Genomic DNA, 20,283 nt, shown 5'->3' on the forward strand with positions numbered 1-20,283 from the left:
AGACAATCATTGTTATGTTTTATAGAATCCGGGAGTTTCTAGTCAAGTCCCTGAGCCACGAAACTTCTATCACTTCTATTACTATGGAAACAAGTACGGATTTTACATCAACGAGACGGACAAGAAGACGCAGGCTAGAGGCTTTGTAAGTTAAAATCATGAAAATTTACATGTAACAGCATATTATACGTTCTTCAAGAGAAGGTTAAAAGTAGTAAGCTTTGACAAGTTGTCATATGATTAAAAAAGGTCCAAGTAAATTACACTAGAAATAATAAAATTTGACACTAAGCAACACCAAACATCCAATATTATTGGCTTTGATCCTCTTGAATTTTACATTTTATGATTTGAATGAGTTAAAAATAAATTTTGTACATGATTCTTGCAACACACATCCAATAATTTATCTAACAATCTGTATGCAGTATTGCGAGTAAGAGTAAACTGAAGTGTGAACAAAACAGGTTTCTTCTTCTTATAACTGAGTCCATTGTCCTCTTTGGATATAAGCATGGAATCTCAAGTAATATATACCCCTGGAAGATATCTCATAAGAAAATAAAAGTTTTTTTTTTATTATAAAAAATGTTACAGTATGATCGATTCGATAAAAATCTTATGACACAAAAAGTTTTAATGTCAAAGCAGTATTCTTATATGTATGTTACATAGGAGGCAAATTTTATTTCCCCCCTTCCTCCCCAATAGGTGCACTCAAATTGCTTTGTGTTGAGATATTATTCGATCCCTGGTCAAGTTGTCGAAGGGAAATGACAATTTTCGACAATTAGACTATTTATTTAGTCACTCCTCTTCCCTCGAAGTGAAACTTTAAAAATGTTACATTTTCCCCTTAAATTCGGCTTCCCTTACCATGCTTACTGGTGGATTCACATTATTTGGGAGAAAAAGTGGACCCTAATTGGGGGGCCCTAAGAAATCCTCGTTTCGCCACTGACTACCCTAGATTTGAACTGCTTTTGAAAGATTAATGATGACATTGAGAACGTGAAAGTTCAAACACAACTCCTAAATTACTTAGTCCTTAACTCTTTCGACCAATTAGAAACGCGCATCTCGGTATGAGAGTAATTACGACTATTTTTGGTTACGTTTAAACGCCGCTCTTCTTAGTTTTTTTTTTCTTCAGCAGGCCCCAAAACGCTCCAATTTCTCTTAAAAACTCGCTAATACAACTTTAAGAGACATGATAAAGAAATAGAACTCATTTAATCACAATAAGTTTTAATTATTTCTTTTATACTATTTCAGCAATGGCCTGGAGAAGTTGCCTTTACAGATTTCTCGAACCCTGACGCCAAGGATTGGTGGGCTATATTTGCCTATGATTTCGCTCAAACTCTTCCCTTTGATGGAGTTGATATGGTAAGAAACTTCACGAGATTCAAAACCATATACGAAAGGACTGTTAAAAGATTAGTGATTCTGATTCATTTCAACTTAAATCCTTAATGTTTTTTACAGCAAAATATCAATTCCGCATTCACATACGCTCGACTCAGATCAAGGTTTACATGCAAGAAACAAAATTAAGAGTCGGTGAATTTATTGGCTATTGGTTATAAGCTACCGATATCCTTGCATCTGATTGGCTCAGAGCAAAATTTGAGTTGAAATTAAACTAAATTAAACTAAAAGGGGCTTCGTGAAACACTCCCTAAACTTCCGTGTCCTTTTGTGGGTGCATGTAGCGTATAAATTCGTAATTCCGAAGCTTCGTTATTCCGAAGGTTCGGATATTCCGAAGGTTCGACAATCCGAAAACGAAATGAGGTTCGTTGTTCCGAAGGTTCGTTAATCTGAAAACGAAATAAGGTTCGTTGTTCGTTTCGTTTTCGGACTAACGAACCTTCGGAATTAGAACCTCATTTCCTTTTCGGATTAACGAACCTTCGGAATTACGAAGTGTAACCGCATGTAGTATGAGCATGATGGGCTACGTGCTTTATCGGGACGCTTTAAAAGGACTTTACGTCTACGTTATAGATGATGTCGAAAGCTTTCTCTAGTTAAGTCTGATCTGAACTTAAAGTGATTGGTTAACATTTGTTTGACTTTAAACAAATCTGAGCTAGAAGGTCACACTTGTCACCTGTGTCTGTGATATGTTACAAAAATGAAGCCCAGAAAAAATTGCGTTCGAAAATAATTATTTAGTGCTTCAAAAATTGAAATATAAAGTGACCGGAAACACCATCTTAATTTCATCCCATACACTTATGTGTACTATTTACAAAATCGGGGTTTGCCTTGTAGTTTTAGCTTTTCATTCTCAATAATGGTTGTTTTCAGGGGTTATTAGTTTTAATACATGCACTTGTACACATGTTTCATATTGGATTGAGAATTTTTTTAATCGGCTGCTCACAAAGTTAAACAATACCTTTAAAACAGAATACCTCGTGTTTCTAGAAAATATTTTCAGCATTTGAATCGACGATTGTACTGACTATTACAGTTTACTATCGTCAAATTTAAAAAGGGATTATATAGAAAGGACATGTATGGTCCATTTGGGTTATGCTGGAAGGTAAATATAGTATGGTATGTTATTATTGTATGACACAACAAGTCTGGTACAATAGTGCCGTCATTTTGAATAACACCAAGAGAATTAGCAGTTGTCGAGACATTTGTGTTTTGTTCAGTAATCATGAATGAAAATAGCATTACGTTTGTTTACAGAAGGACTCAATACAAGAAATTCTAAAATCGTGTAAAAGAATATCACGGCTAGATTTAAAATACTGCGCGAAATAATGACGGGACGGGGTATTGACGGCGCATGGAGAGTTTTATTGATCTTGTTCCAAAGATTTCTGCTTTACAGAACGATGGCAACAAAACCAAAAGAACATCTTCAATCATCAAGAAAGAAAATAAAATCTCTCTCTCCGTCTCTCTCTCTCTCACACACACACACACACACACACTCCCCTTCTTGCGTGTCATTCCTCCCACTCGCCTGCTCTCTCTCACATATTTTATCTCATTCTTTATCTAGACCATGAACGAGCCTGGTAATATGGTTAACGGATCGAAGATTGGATGTGGGAATAGAAAATGGAACTTCCCTCCCTGGGTTCCAAGTGAGTATATGCAACGGTGAATCCAGGGCCCCGTCTTACAAAGAGTTATGATTGATCCAATCAATTGCAACTCCATGGAAATCCATCAGTGTCATATTTTTTTCTACAGGAAATTTGCAAAACGTCCTTTGTAAGCAAAGGAAAAACACACCAAATTGTCTAGAAATCAATGACTTTATGGATAAATATAAAAAAAATTTGAACAAACATGCATTTCATGTGTTGACTTTGCTGGCTTTCCATAGTTTCCATTGATCGGATCAATCGCAACTCTTTGTAAGACGGGCCCCAGGATTCACAAGTGGGGGCGCACAACGAGACATTTTTTCACAATCCCGGGTACAGGTCCTTGCCCTTTTAGGATGGACTTTCCTCTATAGATAGATATCTGACAAGAAAAAAAAACACTCCAATTGTCCCCCAACAAGCAAACACACCTTGAAGCCGGGAGAGCCTTTTTTACAATCACTTCATTGCCCTCTTTCTACTTTTTTACACCTATTCTTCAAGATCCCGACCCACCCTACCCCGCTATTCGTAGATCTTGATCCACTTTTGGGTGTATACCGATCACATATCTTATAATTTTTTTTCATTTGTTTTAATCTATTCAAAATCTAACTGCATATCGTCGTGTGAATTATACTAAAATCACATCATCGACACCGACTCTATGGACTGTCCAAAGCTATAAAGATGTCGATTATTTGAATTAATTCTACAATTTTATCAGATGTCTGGTATAATTATATATCACATTTTTATTTTCTTAATATGCCACATTATTTTGTATTGAAAAATGGTACATTTTATTTTTTAAGCTTTAAGAAAATATGAAGAAGTCTTACTTCGTGTGAATAACTGATAAGATATCCACAAACACAACGCAATTAGTAGGCCTATCGTGTTCTTTTCATAGCCAATACTACCAGCATTAAAGAGAAAATTAATTATTATGTTTGTATAGATAATAAGTACAATTGCACGAAAATATGTCCGTGGCACACTAAAGGTTAAGAATGGAGATATTAGAATACTTCAAGGAATTGATAGGGGGATGAATAAGTACAATCATCATAATGGTATAGAGTGTCAATGATGGCGCTATTGAAAATATTAGCATGCGTATAAAAGGTGGAGGTGCCGTGGCCGAGTGGTCCAAGGCGCCTGGCTATACACGAAAAACTCCGGGTTCGATCCCCGACCACGGCAGCTATGCCCGTGAGGAAGGCATTGAATCTTCAATGCTCTTTTATCCTGCTTTCAAATAAATGGAAATGCTACCTGCATTATTGGTAACTAGGTGTGAACTTGGTTTTTTTTTTTTTTTTTTTAATAAAAAAAATAAAAATAAAAGAGTGAAAACTGTTTTGAGCAAGAGCAAAACAATATTCTTACCGAATACCTGCGAGTCAAATCAAAAGTAACGGCAAAATACCGAAATCAAAATAAAATCAGTTCTTTGTCATGTTTGTAGAGTTAACCATTATCATGATTATGTTCATGAAAACGTTTTTGTTATAGATGTTGGTGATTTTTTTATTTACCTGATTGCTAAGAAAGCATGAATGACCAAACAACCAGAGGACCTACAGCTTAAGGTCCTCTTCGAGGGATCTGGTAATGAGGACAAATGCCTTACCAAAGAGCACTACTAGCGCACCGAGTGTTCTTTTCTTTTCGTTTTACAGACCTTTACAGTCGCATGCTCTACTACAAAACATTATGTATGGACTACCAACAACATCTAGGTCTCCACTATAACATACACAGTCTAAACGGACACTTCGCTGCCGAGGCTGGCCAGTAGTAAGACTTATTCTTTCATCCTTATCTCAGGCGATGTTGCAGGAAACTTTACTTTAATCGATTTGAAACCTTAGATTTATAGATTAACTTTAACTACAGTAAATTAATTTACACCTTGTGTAACTAGAAAAGACTGCCAATCAGGATTTGCAGTTAATTTTGTACAACTTACGAGACAGTGTTCTTACGGTAAATTGTCAATTCGTCCACTGCCAACTCGTCCACTCATCACATGGTATACCTTGATTAAGTCTAATGCCATCCCGTCCATTTCTAACAACCACTTGGTCCAATACAATAACCATTTGGTCCAATCGTCAGTTCGTCTAATCACCATTTCGACTAATAACCAGTTGGTCCAATACCCATTGTTTTTTCATTCATTTTGCACAATGAGCACTTTAGTTTAATAAGACCAAGTGGTATCTGGACTAAATGGCTATTGGACGAATTGGTTATTAGACGAAATGGCATTAGACTAAATGAAAGCAGACCATGTGTTGAGTAGACGAACTGATGATGGACCAATGGTTGTAGACGAGTTGGCAAATTGGCAATAGACGAATTGGAAATAAACCGCTCCTACGATCTAAAACCTGTCTTGCAATTGAAGCACCCTCTCAATTATATAAACTTAACAAATAGGCAGTGTTATAGGCTATAGATTATGTCATTGCTTTTGGATAATGTTTGAAGAGCAAAATGTGCAAATGAGTTGATTGCAATTGCTATATGTTTCAAAATCTTTATAATCATATACCTGACTCATCATAATTCATAATAACGAATAATGCAAGACGCAGATCGATAGACCTTATGCGCTGACGTCCTGGAACCGTCATCTTAGAGGCAGAAGCCTTTACCTTGCTCCTTTTATGTGTATTCCTATATCCTCTGAGGGAGGACGCTATGATATCATGACGTCATATGCATTTGGTATACTTACAGTGAACCTAGTTATCACATGCGCAACCATCTGCAATAGAACAAGGAGATGATCCTGTTAAGGTTTCATAAATATGGGACCATTTTTCATAGATGATTTTGCACGATTATTTTCATAAATAGAAAGCTTGACGGGGTACAACGCCCAATAAAATCTGACCTTTCCTATGTATACAAAAAAATAATATAATCAGCAGATTAACACAAGAACACTATTCAACAATTGCCTAGATCCTTATTTCATGCCATGATTCTAATACTTTTCTAATATTTTCATTTTCACAGTATCATGGAGCAGGTCAAACCAGACAAGCGTAGTTTGGTGCTATCACGGGCAACATTCCCTGGTACTGGACGATATGCCGGGCACGCCTTAGGAAAGAATAAACAAGGATGGGATGAAATGTACCAATCGCTTGTATGTAAGTTGTCCTCTAGTTGTTTTTATTTTCTACGTTTTCCTTATAATCTTCTTTTTTTGTTTTCTTGTTGCCCTTTTCTTCTTCTTCTACTACTCTTTTTCTTTCCTTCTTCTTCTTCTTTCCGTCACTAACTTGGCCTCTTAACTAAACCCAACCATATTTCCATTCCCGTAAAAACACAATGTTTAATATTATCATTATAATGTGAGTATAGTTATTATTTATCTATTGTGCATGCATTGTTCATATTTGAAGGGCCTTTCTTGACTTATTATAATTTGCTCTGGGCTATGAAACATTTATGTTTTATTTGTTTGTTACACTTTTATTGCATTATTTTTCAATTAAATGATTAGGTGGTGATAATACTGTTCATTTTCTGTTTTTTTATTTCAGCTGTGATGGATTTCAGCTTATTCGGGATCCCATACGTAAGTTTGTCCAGCATGCAATGATATTCAAGCATTTCTTTATCATGTATTATTATTTTTCATCACAATAAAATGAGGTTTTAGTTTGTTTATATCAGGATAATTCAATTTCGAACAAGACCTGAAACCCTTAGTCTGTTAAAAGTTGTATTAATCTTACGATGTAGTTATTTCATATTGTTATGTAATTAAATTGTGAAAATGATGTGTAATCAAATTTTTAACATTACAATTGTAAACTTCATGTAATTCAGCCTTTGGGCTGCGATGTGTTGTTTTTGCCAATATATACCATTAAAAAAACACGAATGGTAAATAAGATAGATATCAAAATTTGAAAAATGGGTCATTAATTTTGTCTCTTATATTCTCATCATTAAAACGTAGATTGAAACAAAACCAACTGTCTACTTATAGTTAAGATAAAGTTCCAACTACCTATCTAAAGGGGGTAGGTTGATGTCGATATGTTCGTGTCTGTTATTTTTTTGCCACTATCTATTTGTGTTTTAAAGGTATTGTTTAACTTTGTGAGCAGCCAATTTAAAAAATTCTCAAACCAAGATGAAACATGTGTACAAGTGCATGTATTAGAACTAATAAACCCTGAAAACAACCATTATTGAGAATGAAAAGCTAAAACTACAAGGCAAACCCCGATTTTGTAAATAGTACACATAAGTGTATGGGATGAAATTAAGATGGTGTTTCCGGTCACTTTATATTTCAATTTTTGAAGCACTAAATAATTATTTTCGAACGCAATTTTTTCTGGGCTTCATTTTTGTAACATATCACAGACACAGGTGACAAGTGTGACCTTCTAGCTCAGATTTTTGAAAAGTCAAACCAATGTTAACCAATCACTTTAATCGTACCATAAAGTAGTAATCAAGGCAGTCGGCTTTGACGGTCAATGGCCTTTCTGACTTCTTACATCCGCTATATTTTCTTTTCATTTCTTTTATATTTCTACCATTTTGTATTGCTTATACTGTGATCTAAATTCTTTTACTCCTTTGTTGTTGTATCATATTATACTTGTATATAAATTTATGTTTGTATGTTTTTAAAGGATGTCATGAATAATTGAAGTACTTGACACCTGGTTATGGCGTAACAATTTATCGTTATTTATTTGCCTCCTGTTCATAATTGTAGGTTGGACCAAACACATGCAGTTACTATGACGACTCCCCGATGGAATTGTGCATCAGATGGACACAGATGTCAGCCTTCTTCCCACTCTTCAGAACCTACAAAGGACGTGGAACAGAAGTAAGTTTTACAAAACCGGTGGAAAGTCACAGTGTCACGCAGTGTGCACGCAATGTGATTACACATTTGCCTGTGTGAAGATGCGATCAACAACCTGAAGATGATTCCGCACTGTGGATGCCTCTGGTCTCACTGTGTCCAGTGTGTTCCGGGTGTGTTCACAGTGTGTCCACATTATGTTCACAGTGTGTTTCCAGTATGTTCATTGTGTTCACATTGTTTCCGCATTGTGTCCACAGTTTGTTCCCAGTGCGTTCACAGTGTGTCCACATTGTGTTCAAAGTGTTTCCAGTATGTTAAGTATGTTCACATTGTTTCCGCATCGTGTCCACCGTTTGTTCCCAGTGTGTTCACAGTGTGTCCACATTGTGTTCACAGTGTATTCTCAGTGTGTTCACAGTGTGTCTATACTGTTTTCACAGTGTGTGTTCCCAGTGTGCTTACATAGTGTATTCACATTATGTCTGCATAGCGTGTTAACATAGTGGACTATGCAAAGATGAGATTCACACTGTTAAAATGCTCAAATGCAACAGCGTGAAAAAAGAACTTCTCACAAAATGGAAGCTTCGACAGTTTGATTGTTCACAGTGTGCCCACATATGATAATACGATTTACATTATTAAATCCTCAAATGACAATGTGAAGGTGATGAAGGTTGTATCCACTGTGGTAACTAGTGTGGAACACTGTGGTACACACTTTGGGATACATCCTGATACACCCTTTGGAATACACTGTGGTACATGCTGCGGTACAAAGTGTGGTAATTACTTTGTAACACACTGTGGTACATACTTTGGAATACACTGTGGTTCCCTCTGTGGAATATACTCTGATACACACTGTGGTATGCACTGTGTTCTTTCCAGTAGGGAAATCAATAATGCAACCCTATTTTCAACTCTCATTTTCATCCCAATATTCTTTTCTCCCAGCTCTTCATGCACTTTCTGTCCCTGTGGCTTTCTCTCTTTCTAGTTTTCCTCACATTTTTTTTTACATTGGGAAGCAGAAATTAAAAGGGCAAAATATGCTGCTTATTTACTTTCTTACTGATTGCTTACTTTTTTATTCACTTGCTTATTTTCTATGTTGCTTATGTATTACTTATTTACTTACTTTCCTATCTACTTACAGACCTATATACTTTATCAATTACTTACTTGATTGCTTAATTACCCTCTACATACTTATTTATCATTCCCTTACATACCTACTTACCTAATTTACTAACATACTTTCTCACTAACTTTCCTGCTTAAATTACTTAAATACTTACTTTTTTATAACTACTTCATTCGTTCACTTAATCCATTTGACCATTATCTCAATTATACAACATGAATGCGAAACGGAGCATCTGAATCACATTCCAATCCAATCCAATCCAAAAGTCATTTGATATAGCGCCTTTTCCTTTCGGTTACAAAGCGCTGCACACACACTACTCCATATTTGTTTTGGCCACTAAAACATTTCTATTAAAAGTGATTATTTGTTTTATCTCTCAACAGCCACACGATCCCGCATCTTTGGGCAGTGAGTTCCTTGAAAGCACAAGAGAGGCTATAAAATACCGCTACTGGTTGCTTCCTTATATCTATACATTATTCTACCACGCCAGGCTTGATGGCTGGACCGTGGTTAGACCAATTGTTAATGAGTAAGTCCAGCACTTGTGTTATGTCAGTTGTACAGTAAGTTTTCTTTTTCTTCCCTTTCTTCTTCTTTCTTTCTTTTTCATTCTTCTCTCTAACCCCCTTTCTTTAATCTCCTTCTTGCTCTTCTGATGATGAAATGAAATGAAATAATATTAAATTCCATCAAGTGAAGCTAATGCAGATCAAAATAGAAGAAAGGTGAATTGAATTAAATTGAATTAAATTAGTCCACAAAAGATTTGATCGAATCAAATTGAGTCAAACCAGGTTTAATTAAATCAAAATAAATTAGATTAAATGAAATCCTATTAAACAAAATCTAATTCAATCTAATTTAATTTAATCAAACTAAATAAAAATTAATCAAATTAGATTAGAGTAAATGCAATGAAATGAGATGAAATAAGGCGGATTGATATAATGAAATTGAATTCTAAATTAATATTTGCATATCTTGTTGCTTGTCAGTTTCTCCAAGTATGAAAACTCATGGGACGTTGACTGGGAATTTTTGCTCGGACCTGCTTTGCTAGTTGCCCCAGTCCTCCATCAGGTAAGAGACCTATTAACGGCACAGTCACACTTAACGAAACTGTCTCAAAACCGGTCGATGGTTTGCCATTGGAATTAAGGCAATAGCTTTGATCGATCCGGAGACAGTTCCTCCAATGTGACTGTTGCATTGGCTTTCTCATTCACTTTACAGTCAAACCAACGAAACCGATTTTAAATCAATGGATGGTAAGCCATATAGGCAGGCCCTGTATGGAAGCTTAAAAGTGCCACCCAGATGTTCAGATAATAATATTTTGGGGTGCATTGTACTGTTAAAAGTGGATTTAACTGAATTGGTTTTCACAGTGATCTAGGACTTTGTTTACAACCACTTTTCTGTTCTTCAGATTTGAAGTGTTGTCAGTAATGATCACAACAAGATTTATTCATTTATGTGCTCTTTTCAAACACAGTAATGTTGAAACTAACCCTTACCCTGCCGGTATTTAAAGAGGACGATCACACCCAGCATTATACACTACAGCGTGTCCCACAAAAAAAATCAACGGCACTGTAATTGAGTTTAATGTGAAAAATACTCAATCATATGTTGTATAATTTTATAATCGTAAATTAGCATGTTTTTCATACAACTGACTTGAATTCATGCGATATTATTCATTAAACACAGAGCTATGAGCTTTCTTTCAGAACTCATCAGAAAACCTCTCAATCCAAGTTTCGTTATTGCGTTCAATAAAGTACGTAGTAAAATCACGTCTTCACTCACTCTTTTTTATTTCATTTTTAGATTTTCGGCCCTTAACTTGAGGGAACTTGAAGGAAATTGAATGTTTAAGAAGATTGGCATGATATCTTTAATTAAACGTCACTAATCAAACAGGAAATGATTGATTTATTGATTGATTGATTGATTGATTGATTAATCAATTAAATTAAATATTTTTTTAATTCTTGATCTCATCTAATAATCAGAGGGGATGAATGAATAGGTCATCCCGAAGTCCTGAAAAAGGATATCCTTGTAGATTTACGCCCATGGCTGAACGCGAATGAATATATTTTGCACCACTTAACATGCGTAAATAGATAACTGTTAGCTGAACTTGACTACACATACTATTTAATACTGAACTTGGATGGAGAGGTTTCCTGATGTGAAGTGAACAAATGCTCATATCTTTGTTATGATTGAATCACATCACATAAAACTTAATTCGGTTGCAGGAAATAAATTGTAGTTTACGGGTGCAAAGAATATAAAAATATGATGTTGTAATTCTAATATTATACCCATGTAGATTACCATTAACAACTGTGTTAGGTTAACTGGCGTATTATAACACTTTCCATTTGATATTTTACCACTAGGCCGGCCTACTAAGTGTCACGTTCAAACTCCATGGTGAATATAAAACTTGAGGGTGTATCATTCTCATGACACCGATTGATTCTACAAGTTCTATATAGAGTTCAGAAGGGTAGCCTGTGTACATGCAGGGATAGCAGGGAAATGCTACCCCCCACCCCATTGAAAAATAAATACATAAAAACGTGAAAATTGAAGGTTTGTTAAAGTAAATTGAACCAGTGAGAAACACTGAGAAGAAAATGGGCAGACGACATGGGCGTTTGATGCCGTTAGAGTGTAAATTAAACAAAAATACCCGTTTGGTGCACAAATGATAGGAGACAGCATTCTCTTCGTGTTAACTTCACAGGGACAGACGTCAGTGAATATCTACATTCCAGATGATAGGTTTTACAACTTTTACGACGTGAGTATATTATATCTATGTATTTATTTATTCATTTATCTATCTATCTATTTATCCATCCATCTATCTATCTATTTATCCATCCATCTATCTACCCATGTATCTATATATCTATCCATCTATCTATAAATCCATCTCTCCATCTATCTATCTATCCATCTATATATCTATATATCTATCCATCCATCTATCTATAAATCCATCTATCTATCTATCTATCCATCTATATATCTATCTATCTATCCATCTGTCTATCCATCCATCCATTTATCTATATATCTATCTAAGTATATACGTATCTATCTATCTACCTACCTACCTGTCTATATATCTATCTTTCTATATATCTATCTATTTTTCATATCTATCAATACATGTATATCCATCTAACTATCTATCTATCTTTATCTGTTTATCTATCTATCAACCAATTTATATGGATATCGTTCAGTTCGTCTATTTATTAATATAAACTTATTTATTCTTCTGTCTATTATCTATATAATAAGTTTGGGCAAAAAAGGCCCAATATTTAACCATGACTGGGCAACATACTGTCCACACAACTATTGGATAAATCTGTCCAAATTGTATGAATTGGGTAAAAAAAACTAATAATTGGGTAATAAAGTTGCTCAATTGGATAATAATTGTCCAGTATAAATAATTATATATATATATATAATTCATTATTATTTTTTACCAACATAAATTACCTAACACAGTGGACAGTTTGTTGCCCAACTGTGTATCTTCTATTTTATCTGAGGACCTCCTGGCTAGGTACTGATTTCAACATCTCTCCTCTCAAATATTGGGGCGTTGCAAGAAACTTGCGATCAATTGAAAGTCTTTTTTGGTCCCTAAATCAATCATTTGTCTTGCAGTTAATTGCAAATTTGTGATTGCTTGCTGGTCTGATGCTTGCAACAAGTATTGTAAACTGATTTTCTATAGCTAAGATTGATCTATTGATTGTAAAATTGCAACAGAATATTTGCGATTAATTGCCAGTATTTTCTTGCAACACCCCCTATGGATTGCTACTCTCTTGCTGATTTAGCCCTCTATGATTTATGGCACATTCTTCTCAATTGATCGAGCTCCCTCTAACGATTCCCTCCGGTGTAGTTTTACAGCGCTTTAATTGATGAATTAATTATTCATTTGGCTTCTCCTTATCATGCACATTGGATAACAGTTATTTTTGTTACCACTCTTTCCAAATTAGCTTTATTATATACTTTTTTTCCCTGTTTTATTTTCTTCTAAATATGTTGATACTGTCTTGCATTGTATATATTTTATGTTTGCTGAATTTGTAGAAATAAATGAATTCAATTGCAATTGATCTCTTTTTCATTAAGGGGACCGAGATTCCGGCAACAGTCAAAGACAGTAATACGACGCTCTCGGCTCCTTTAGATAAGATCGTTTTAGTTCAACGCGGTGGGACCATTATCCCGCTACAGAAGAATGCCGATCACGGTGTAGCAAACTCAACAGAGTTTAGGTAAGGTTTAGACTATATACACTATGGGGTGTTAAAACTGACACCAACTGGTGTCCATACACTGCAGACACTCCGGTGTTGTTTTAAGACCAGCCCGGAATCTATATATACTTTTATATTCTTTGGTGTTATATTCTAATTCTTGGTCGTAGTTGGTGATATGTTCAAAATGTATGGTGTAATTTTAACGGCCCAGGTGTGGTCCTGTACACTGCAAAAACCCTGGTGTTGATTAAACACCAGCCCGAAATCTATTATGTCCACACCAGAGAAGTGTTAAACAACACCAGTCTGGTTTTGGTCTAACACCAGATAGATGTCTATACAACACAAATGGTATTTGAACAGCATCAATACTTCTCTGGTGTGGACATTACGGGCTGGTGTTAAATCAACATCATAGTTTTTGCAGTGTAGAGGACCACACTCTGGGACATCAAAAATTACACCATAGAGTTTGAACATGACCCCAAATAGTGTTAAAATTACACCCTACAGTTTGAACATAACCCCTGAGCGTGTTAATATCAATCATATAGAGCTTGAACGTAACCCCCTAAAAGTGTTAAAATTACACCATAGAGTTTGAGCATAACCCCAAAGACTGTTAAAATTACACCCAGACTTCTGGGTTCTGAGACGAATCAAAAACTTGTCTTCTACATTATGATGAGGGAAAAAATATTCAATATTACTATTCATTCGCTCAAATTGAAATAAAAATGTAACCAAATTTGTCCGCTTTGATTACCATGATTACTGATATCCAACCTGATTATACGTGTGATCTTCGCTGGTGGTCTGATATCGTTACATATTCATACATACGTTATTACATTTCCGATAACATTAACACATTCCCATTACATATCGCTGCATTTGTCGTTGTATTTCCGATGACAGTCGTCTGGACCCTATTACGTTGGTGATCGCGATACCGGAGGAGGTTAGCTTGCAAGCCTATGGAGATCTTTTCTGGGACGACGGGACAACTTGGAGTAAGATATAACGGTTCCATGACATTTACTCCGGCGACAATTGCTCCGATGGAAAATCTGCATGTTAAAGGGATGGTCCGGGCTGAAAGTATTTATAGCTTAATAAATAGAGTAGAATTCACTGATCAAAATGCCGAAAATTTCATCAAAATTTGATAACAAAAAACAAAGTTAGTTTTGCAATATTTTGTGAAAACAGTCGTAATGAAAATTAATTAGGTGGGCTGATGATGTCACATCCCCACTTGTTCTTTTGTATTTTATTGTATGAAATTAAGTTTATTCTGATGTTTTCCTCCAAGAACTAGAAAAATGGAATTGACGACTGATTTAGTGCATTAGATATTTATCGTTGCAACTTATTTCATTATAAGGGAGACATATTATTCACACAAGTAAGAAATAATGAAAAAATAGGATTTTGTGTAATAACAAAACGGAAAGTGGTGATGTGACATCACCAGCCCACCTAATGAATATTCATGACAACTGTTTTGACAAAATATTGCTTAACTTTAAACTTCAGTAACTTTATTATTTATTATCCGATTTTGATGAAATTTTCGGCACTTTGCTCAGTCAATTCTACTCTATGTATTAAGATATAAATATTTTCAGCCTGGACCAACACAAAATGCAACCCCCGACCCTAATCCGTATCTTTTCTTTTTTCTGAACCAAAAACTCTATTTAAACCCTAACTCCTACCCCATGCCCTCTGAGATATCAAGATCGGAGCAAATGTCGCAGGAGCAAATGACGTGTCACCGATATGACACTCTCACTGCATACACACTGTCAAAAATAGAGTGTTTGATAAAACACTAGTCGGTGTTTTTAGAGGACAGTATACCTCTCTGGAGTCAAAACCTTTAAGCCTAAAGTTTTAACGTAACACAGACCCCGTTGTTGACCCGAAGCTTTTTTTAAGATGGTGTGTGTATTTCAAAATAAATTATACACAATAATGACATCATTATAGGCCTATGATCATTTGTAATTCACCAGTGTCAAATATGATATGAGGAAATATGTGGAAAAAGGACACGTAATATAGCTAGATTGGTGTGAATTACTGTCCGAATAGTAAGGGTTTATAGTGAGAAACTCAACGATCTGAGAGGGTAAATATTTTTAATGATAGATCCTATAATAAATATTGTAAGATTGCGGTATAGTCGCGAGTACAAAGAGCTAATAGTAGATAGGTTCTGATTGGAGTGCATAGATTCATTAAGCGACATTCGAATTGAGCGTCAGCACCCTGAAATCAGGGAAAATAAGTACAAGCAATTTGAATACAAAATAGATATATAAACAGTAAGATAATATCACAAGGAAATATTGCACAGAATTATGGGGCAATTACACTTTAAAAATGAAGTGCTTATTCAGCTCTTAAAGAGCGTGTATAGTGACTGCACTTCGGAGTGCTGATTTTTCTCGTTCAAATTTGAACTAGACAAATCAGCACTCCGAAGTGCAGTCACTATACACGCTCTTTAAGAGCTGAATTAGCACTTAATTCTTTAGAGTGTATATAGTATTAATATTTCTATCACTTCTAATGCTGTTTACTTTGCTTATACAGATACGTACGAGAGGAATCTAGATCTGTACTTGGAATTCTTCGCTAATCGGGTAAAGCACTTTTCTTCATTTTTTTGTCAGCAATCGGCACGGGACGGGAAATTAATATCGGTTCAACAATGCCAACATTGTCGCTATATATATATTTTTTTCAATTCAGTGTTTGTTTTTAAAAAGTGAATATATAAGTCATACATTCTGGAATGCAATTGCACAAGCTAAGGGGTAGTTGTTTTGCAATATACATGGGAAAGTGGTTTGTCCATCAAACCCCTAAGTTCTAATCATGTGAATTTTAATTTCTAATTTGTGTCGTCTTTGATAGTTACTGTACTCTATATCGATCATTCAGTTCGAAATCATTCATAGTTTAAATATTACTGATTTAACGTATTAAATGACAGTTTGCATCTCACCAAATCCACGATCTTAAATCATCAAAAAATATAACAGAGCATTATAAGAATATGTGGCTGAACAAATGGGATCAAAAGATGAAACTGAATGAAAACTGAATTGTTTTAACTTTTTAAACACTCATTCTATTTGCAGGACCGTATCGATATTTTATCTCAACGGACGGGTATGATCGAGGACAATCCTAAGCTTATTGACGATCTACCGGTTATCGAAGCGATCGCGATGTATGGAATGCCGAGTGATCCTGGCTCAACGGTAGCAGTTAATAACCAACAAATTGATCAATCGCAGTTCAGTTTTGATAATGTTAACAACGTAAGTAGAATTTCTTTTTTTTTCTTTACGAAAAGTTACAGTTTGCAGCTTCGCAGGCATGTTACTTTGACATCCTCAAAATTCATGTTGATCACGAATAATTTGTTCACACTATATACTTTAGTGAGAAATATGGCATCCATTTGTAATTCCCAACACCCCTTCACGATTTCCATTCTTTTCTACCTGTAATGCTATTGGTCGCGCCCTCATTTTATCACGAACTCTATGTGACGTCACACCATGGCCCACTTATTAGTGCTTGAAGGCCTATAGGAATTCGACTTACACCCACACCCACACACACCCACGGACACCCTGTAGTAGGCACTACTGAGTCACTCCATGCATTGAGAAATAACGTTTATTGTTACATTTACAAATATTTTAACTCCTCTGCTTACATTAGTTTGAATATTTCCTTTAATTATTTCATGTTTGTTTAAAAAATTCTTTTCAGTTGATTTTGTTGTTTGTATTCTTTGCTTAAGGCTAGAAACCGAAAGCTGGGAGAAAAATTGTGTAAAATTCAGCTCCGTTCAGTCGTCTTGCAACTTTATCGCTACACACCTACTTGCCCACCCTCACATTATTTGCCCTTTTCTCTCACAAATTTCTATTATTTTCCTTACAGGTCTTTAATATAACTGGTTTAGCATTGGATATCATCTCTGATCACGTGATTGAACTCGGCGCCACAGCAAACCCACTGTAATAATAATAGTTAGATAAACAACACCTTGGCTTGGGTCATCTCCATTCCTATTTGTATCAAAATGCATCTACATGTTTAGTTAGGCATTTCATAGCAATGAATAATCTAAGCCTGGAATACACATAGCTCACAAATTGCATGGATTGCTTTTGTCTTGAGTTATTTAAATTTTGAGATTAGGCTTACATTATAAGTGTTAAATAGTAAGCTTGAACTTGCTGTGAAATGAAAAGGGAAATATTATACAAACATCAATCTTATTGAATATACAGTCATGGGGAGAAGAGATTTTGCGGCTGAGGCCAAAGTTTTCTAAAGCTGACAAATCCTGAAAATACTGGATTTGTTTCGAGAATTATATTTTGAATTATTTATGCCTTTTTTCATCACCGAAATTTTTAATTGGTTTTAATTGGTTTCTTGTGATTGGTCTAAATTAATTTCACCTATGTGAAGGCAGTGTCACTATTATATTACCCGAGACAGATGACGTATGAGCTCTCGGATATCACGACTAGCACGAGCCCTATTTTTTTTATCTATCTGTCATTAACAAATGAGTTGATTTGATTCGATTTCAAGATGAATTTAATCTTGACCATACAAACTGCCTCATTTGAAAGCGTAGGATTTATACCTTGCCATTGATAATGTCGATATTAAGTTTCATGAAACGGTGCCTTGGTGAGCTGCATATTATGATGTTTGATAATTAAACCTAATATAAGCGCTTAGATACTATCTTTAACGTCGTCTTAACAGGATCATAATAAGGCAAACAAGGATTTTCAGATGTAATAATAGGAATATTTTTTGCCGAAATCTCGATTCTCGAATGTTGGGCCTTTGTTGATGGAGTTTAAAATCAGCCTTTTCACAACTTTTTAAAATCAGTTATCAAAATTATTCATGTGATCTTCTTCTTTAGATTTACATTTTTCGGGTGAATTTCTTTCAAAAAGATATTTACTGCGAATATCTTAAAAGTTAAGAAACATTCCTACTTATACCACTGCAAAACTTTAGTCATTACTCATTAATGTGTTCCTCATGATATGAAGGTTTTTTTTTAAGCAATGTTGGTTAGAGTAGATTATGTAGTTGTTTTTTAAGAGAAAAAAATGCAGCTTATACTATTTTTCTCGTAAATCTAACGCAGTTTTTTGCCATTCCATTTCTTTGTTTAACGCCGCTGTTACTAAAATAAAAAAACATTATGCATTAGAACATATTATGAATCTGTGTAAATATTCTCTTCAAGGAAATACTATTTCGATTTTCATTTTTGTAAGCATTATTTTGAAATCGCACTTCATGACTATAGTATGTCTTGTCGGCCCACAAAAAGTGTCATTGATTCCATTTGAAATGCTTCGTGGATTTATTATTCCATCTTGATTAAGATTATTATAAACGCAATGAATAAGATGAGTATAACAGATGCGACTCATAGTACTTATAAATAATCCATTCGTCGATATGTTTTTAACTTTAGCGCAGGTTTTTGTTTTTTTATCATAAAAACATGGACCTCAGATTGAAATAAAAGATTTCTACATTTCTAATGTGTATATATTTCTTTTATATATTTAGTGCAAGTAGTTCTGATAAGTGATAGCTTCACGAAAATTATTGTGAAATATTTAAGAAAATTGTATTCATGGTATTCAGAAATAAAAATGACTTATGGGGTGTTGCAAGAAACTTGCGATCAATTGCAAGTCTATTTTCGTTCCCGAAATCAAGCAAATGTCGTGCAATTAATTGTAAAATTGCAACAGAATATTTGCGATTGATTGCAAATATTTTCTTGCAACACCCCCTAAGTGTATTAACATAATGAAATGCAATAAAAATGAATTCTCTTCTAAAGATCTTATATCGACTTCGCATTTTCTTGTGAATTTCTCTTCCACACGTGAGGCATCGTGCTCTCTAGCATACCAGGCCTACGAAGTGAAATTCCAAAGGGGGGACTCTCGGACCTAGCCCATTACGTCTTTATATCAAAATACCTAGAAAATACACAAAAAATTATGACCAATCGTGAATTTTGTAAATTTCGAAAATGTATTTGTCAGCATCTTAAATATCTGCCGCACCTGTGTGCGTTAAGTTGCGTGGGTGGTCGTGTGAGGGTGTGGGTGCGCGCCTATGTATGTTTAACTGTGGGCGTGAAATATCGTACATGAGAGAAGACTGGCATTTACACTCTTAAAAAGTGTGTATGTTTTAGGAATGAGTGTGAGGTCGCGTACAAGAAGTGGTGTGCTTGCTTGGGAGGGTGACTGAGAAGCATGAGTGTGTGAGGGAAAGTGTTGGTGTGTGTATTTGTGTGTTTTCAGTCTTTGCTCCGCCCGCATTTCTCGCAATCCTCTCTTTTTGTCTCTCACTCATTCGCTTTATCTCTCTCTATCTCTCTCTCTTACATGTACACACACCCTCACATCCCTTTCTCTCACACACACATATACACACACACATTTCCTTTACCCGTTTATTCCTTCTTTTTAACTAAGATGGGTTTTTTCGCCCACCTTCGCCCAGTCACCTTGTTTGGACATGGATTAATATTATGACTAAGTGGAAGAAACAGCATAATGCCTATAGTGTCCCCTCCCTTTGCCAGAGTAACACCAATATTTCCTTTCATATTTGTAATCTCCATGTAGTTCTCGCACGAACGCATTCGATCGCAACACGTCTCTCCGATGTTGTATTGTTACATAACAAGCACCATGTTTATAATGGTACAAATCCTACCACAGGCCGAGG

The 20,283-nt window shown here is 35.2% G+C and overlaps 1 protein-coding gene across 1 annotated transcript in view; it reads left to right on the forward strand.

Annotated features, from left to right (window-relative positions):
* Window positions 1-19,160, forward strand: part of LOC121429824 (sucrase-isomaltase, intestinal-like) — a 34,688-nt gene extending 15,528 nt beyond the window's left edge. Inside the window, exons 8-22 of the mRNA XM_041627065.1 lie at window positions 26-145; window positions 1,276-1,389; window positions 3,029-3,113; window positions 4,805-4,922; window positions 6,153-6,289; window positions 6,686-6,720; window positions 7,882-7,998; window positions 9,517-9,665; window positions 10,132-10,216; window positions 11,901-11,957; window positions 13,325-13,470; window positions 14,374-14,468; window positions 16,060-16,109; window positions 16,611-16,793; window positions 17,428-19,160. Coding sequence (XP_041482999.1) covers window positions 26-145; window positions 1,276-1,389; window positions 3,029-3,113; window positions 4,805-4,922; window positions 6,153-6,289; window positions 6,686-6,720; window positions 7,882-7,998; window positions 9,517-9,665; window positions 10,132-10,216; window positions 11,901-11,957; window positions 13,325-13,470; window positions 14,374-14,468; window positions 16,060-16,109; window positions 16,611-16,793; window positions 17,428-17,508 — 1,572 coding nt within the window. The 3' untranslated portion in view covers window positions 17,509-19,160. The remainder of the gene's footprint in view (window positions 1-25; window positions 146-1,275; window positions 1,390-3,028; window positions 3,114-4,804; window positions 4,923-6,152; window positions 6,290-6,685; window positions 6,721-7,881; window positions 7,999-9,516; window positions 9,666-10,131; window positions 10,217-11,900; window positions 11,958-13,324; window positions 13,471-14,373; window positions 14,469-16,059; window positions 16,110-16,610; window positions 16,794-17,427) is intronic.
* The last annotated feature ends 1,123 nt before the right edge of the window (window positions 19,161-20,283 follow it).

The sequence above is a fragment of the Lytechinus variegatus genome, chromosome 16 (assembly GCF_018143015.1).
Source record: "Lytechinus variegatus isolate NC3 chromosome 16, Lvar_3.0, whole genome shotgun sequence".
Classification (NCBI taxonomy): Eukaryota; Metazoa; Echinodermata; class Echinoidea; order Temnopleuroida; family Toxopneustidae; genus Lytechinus; species Lytechinus variegatus.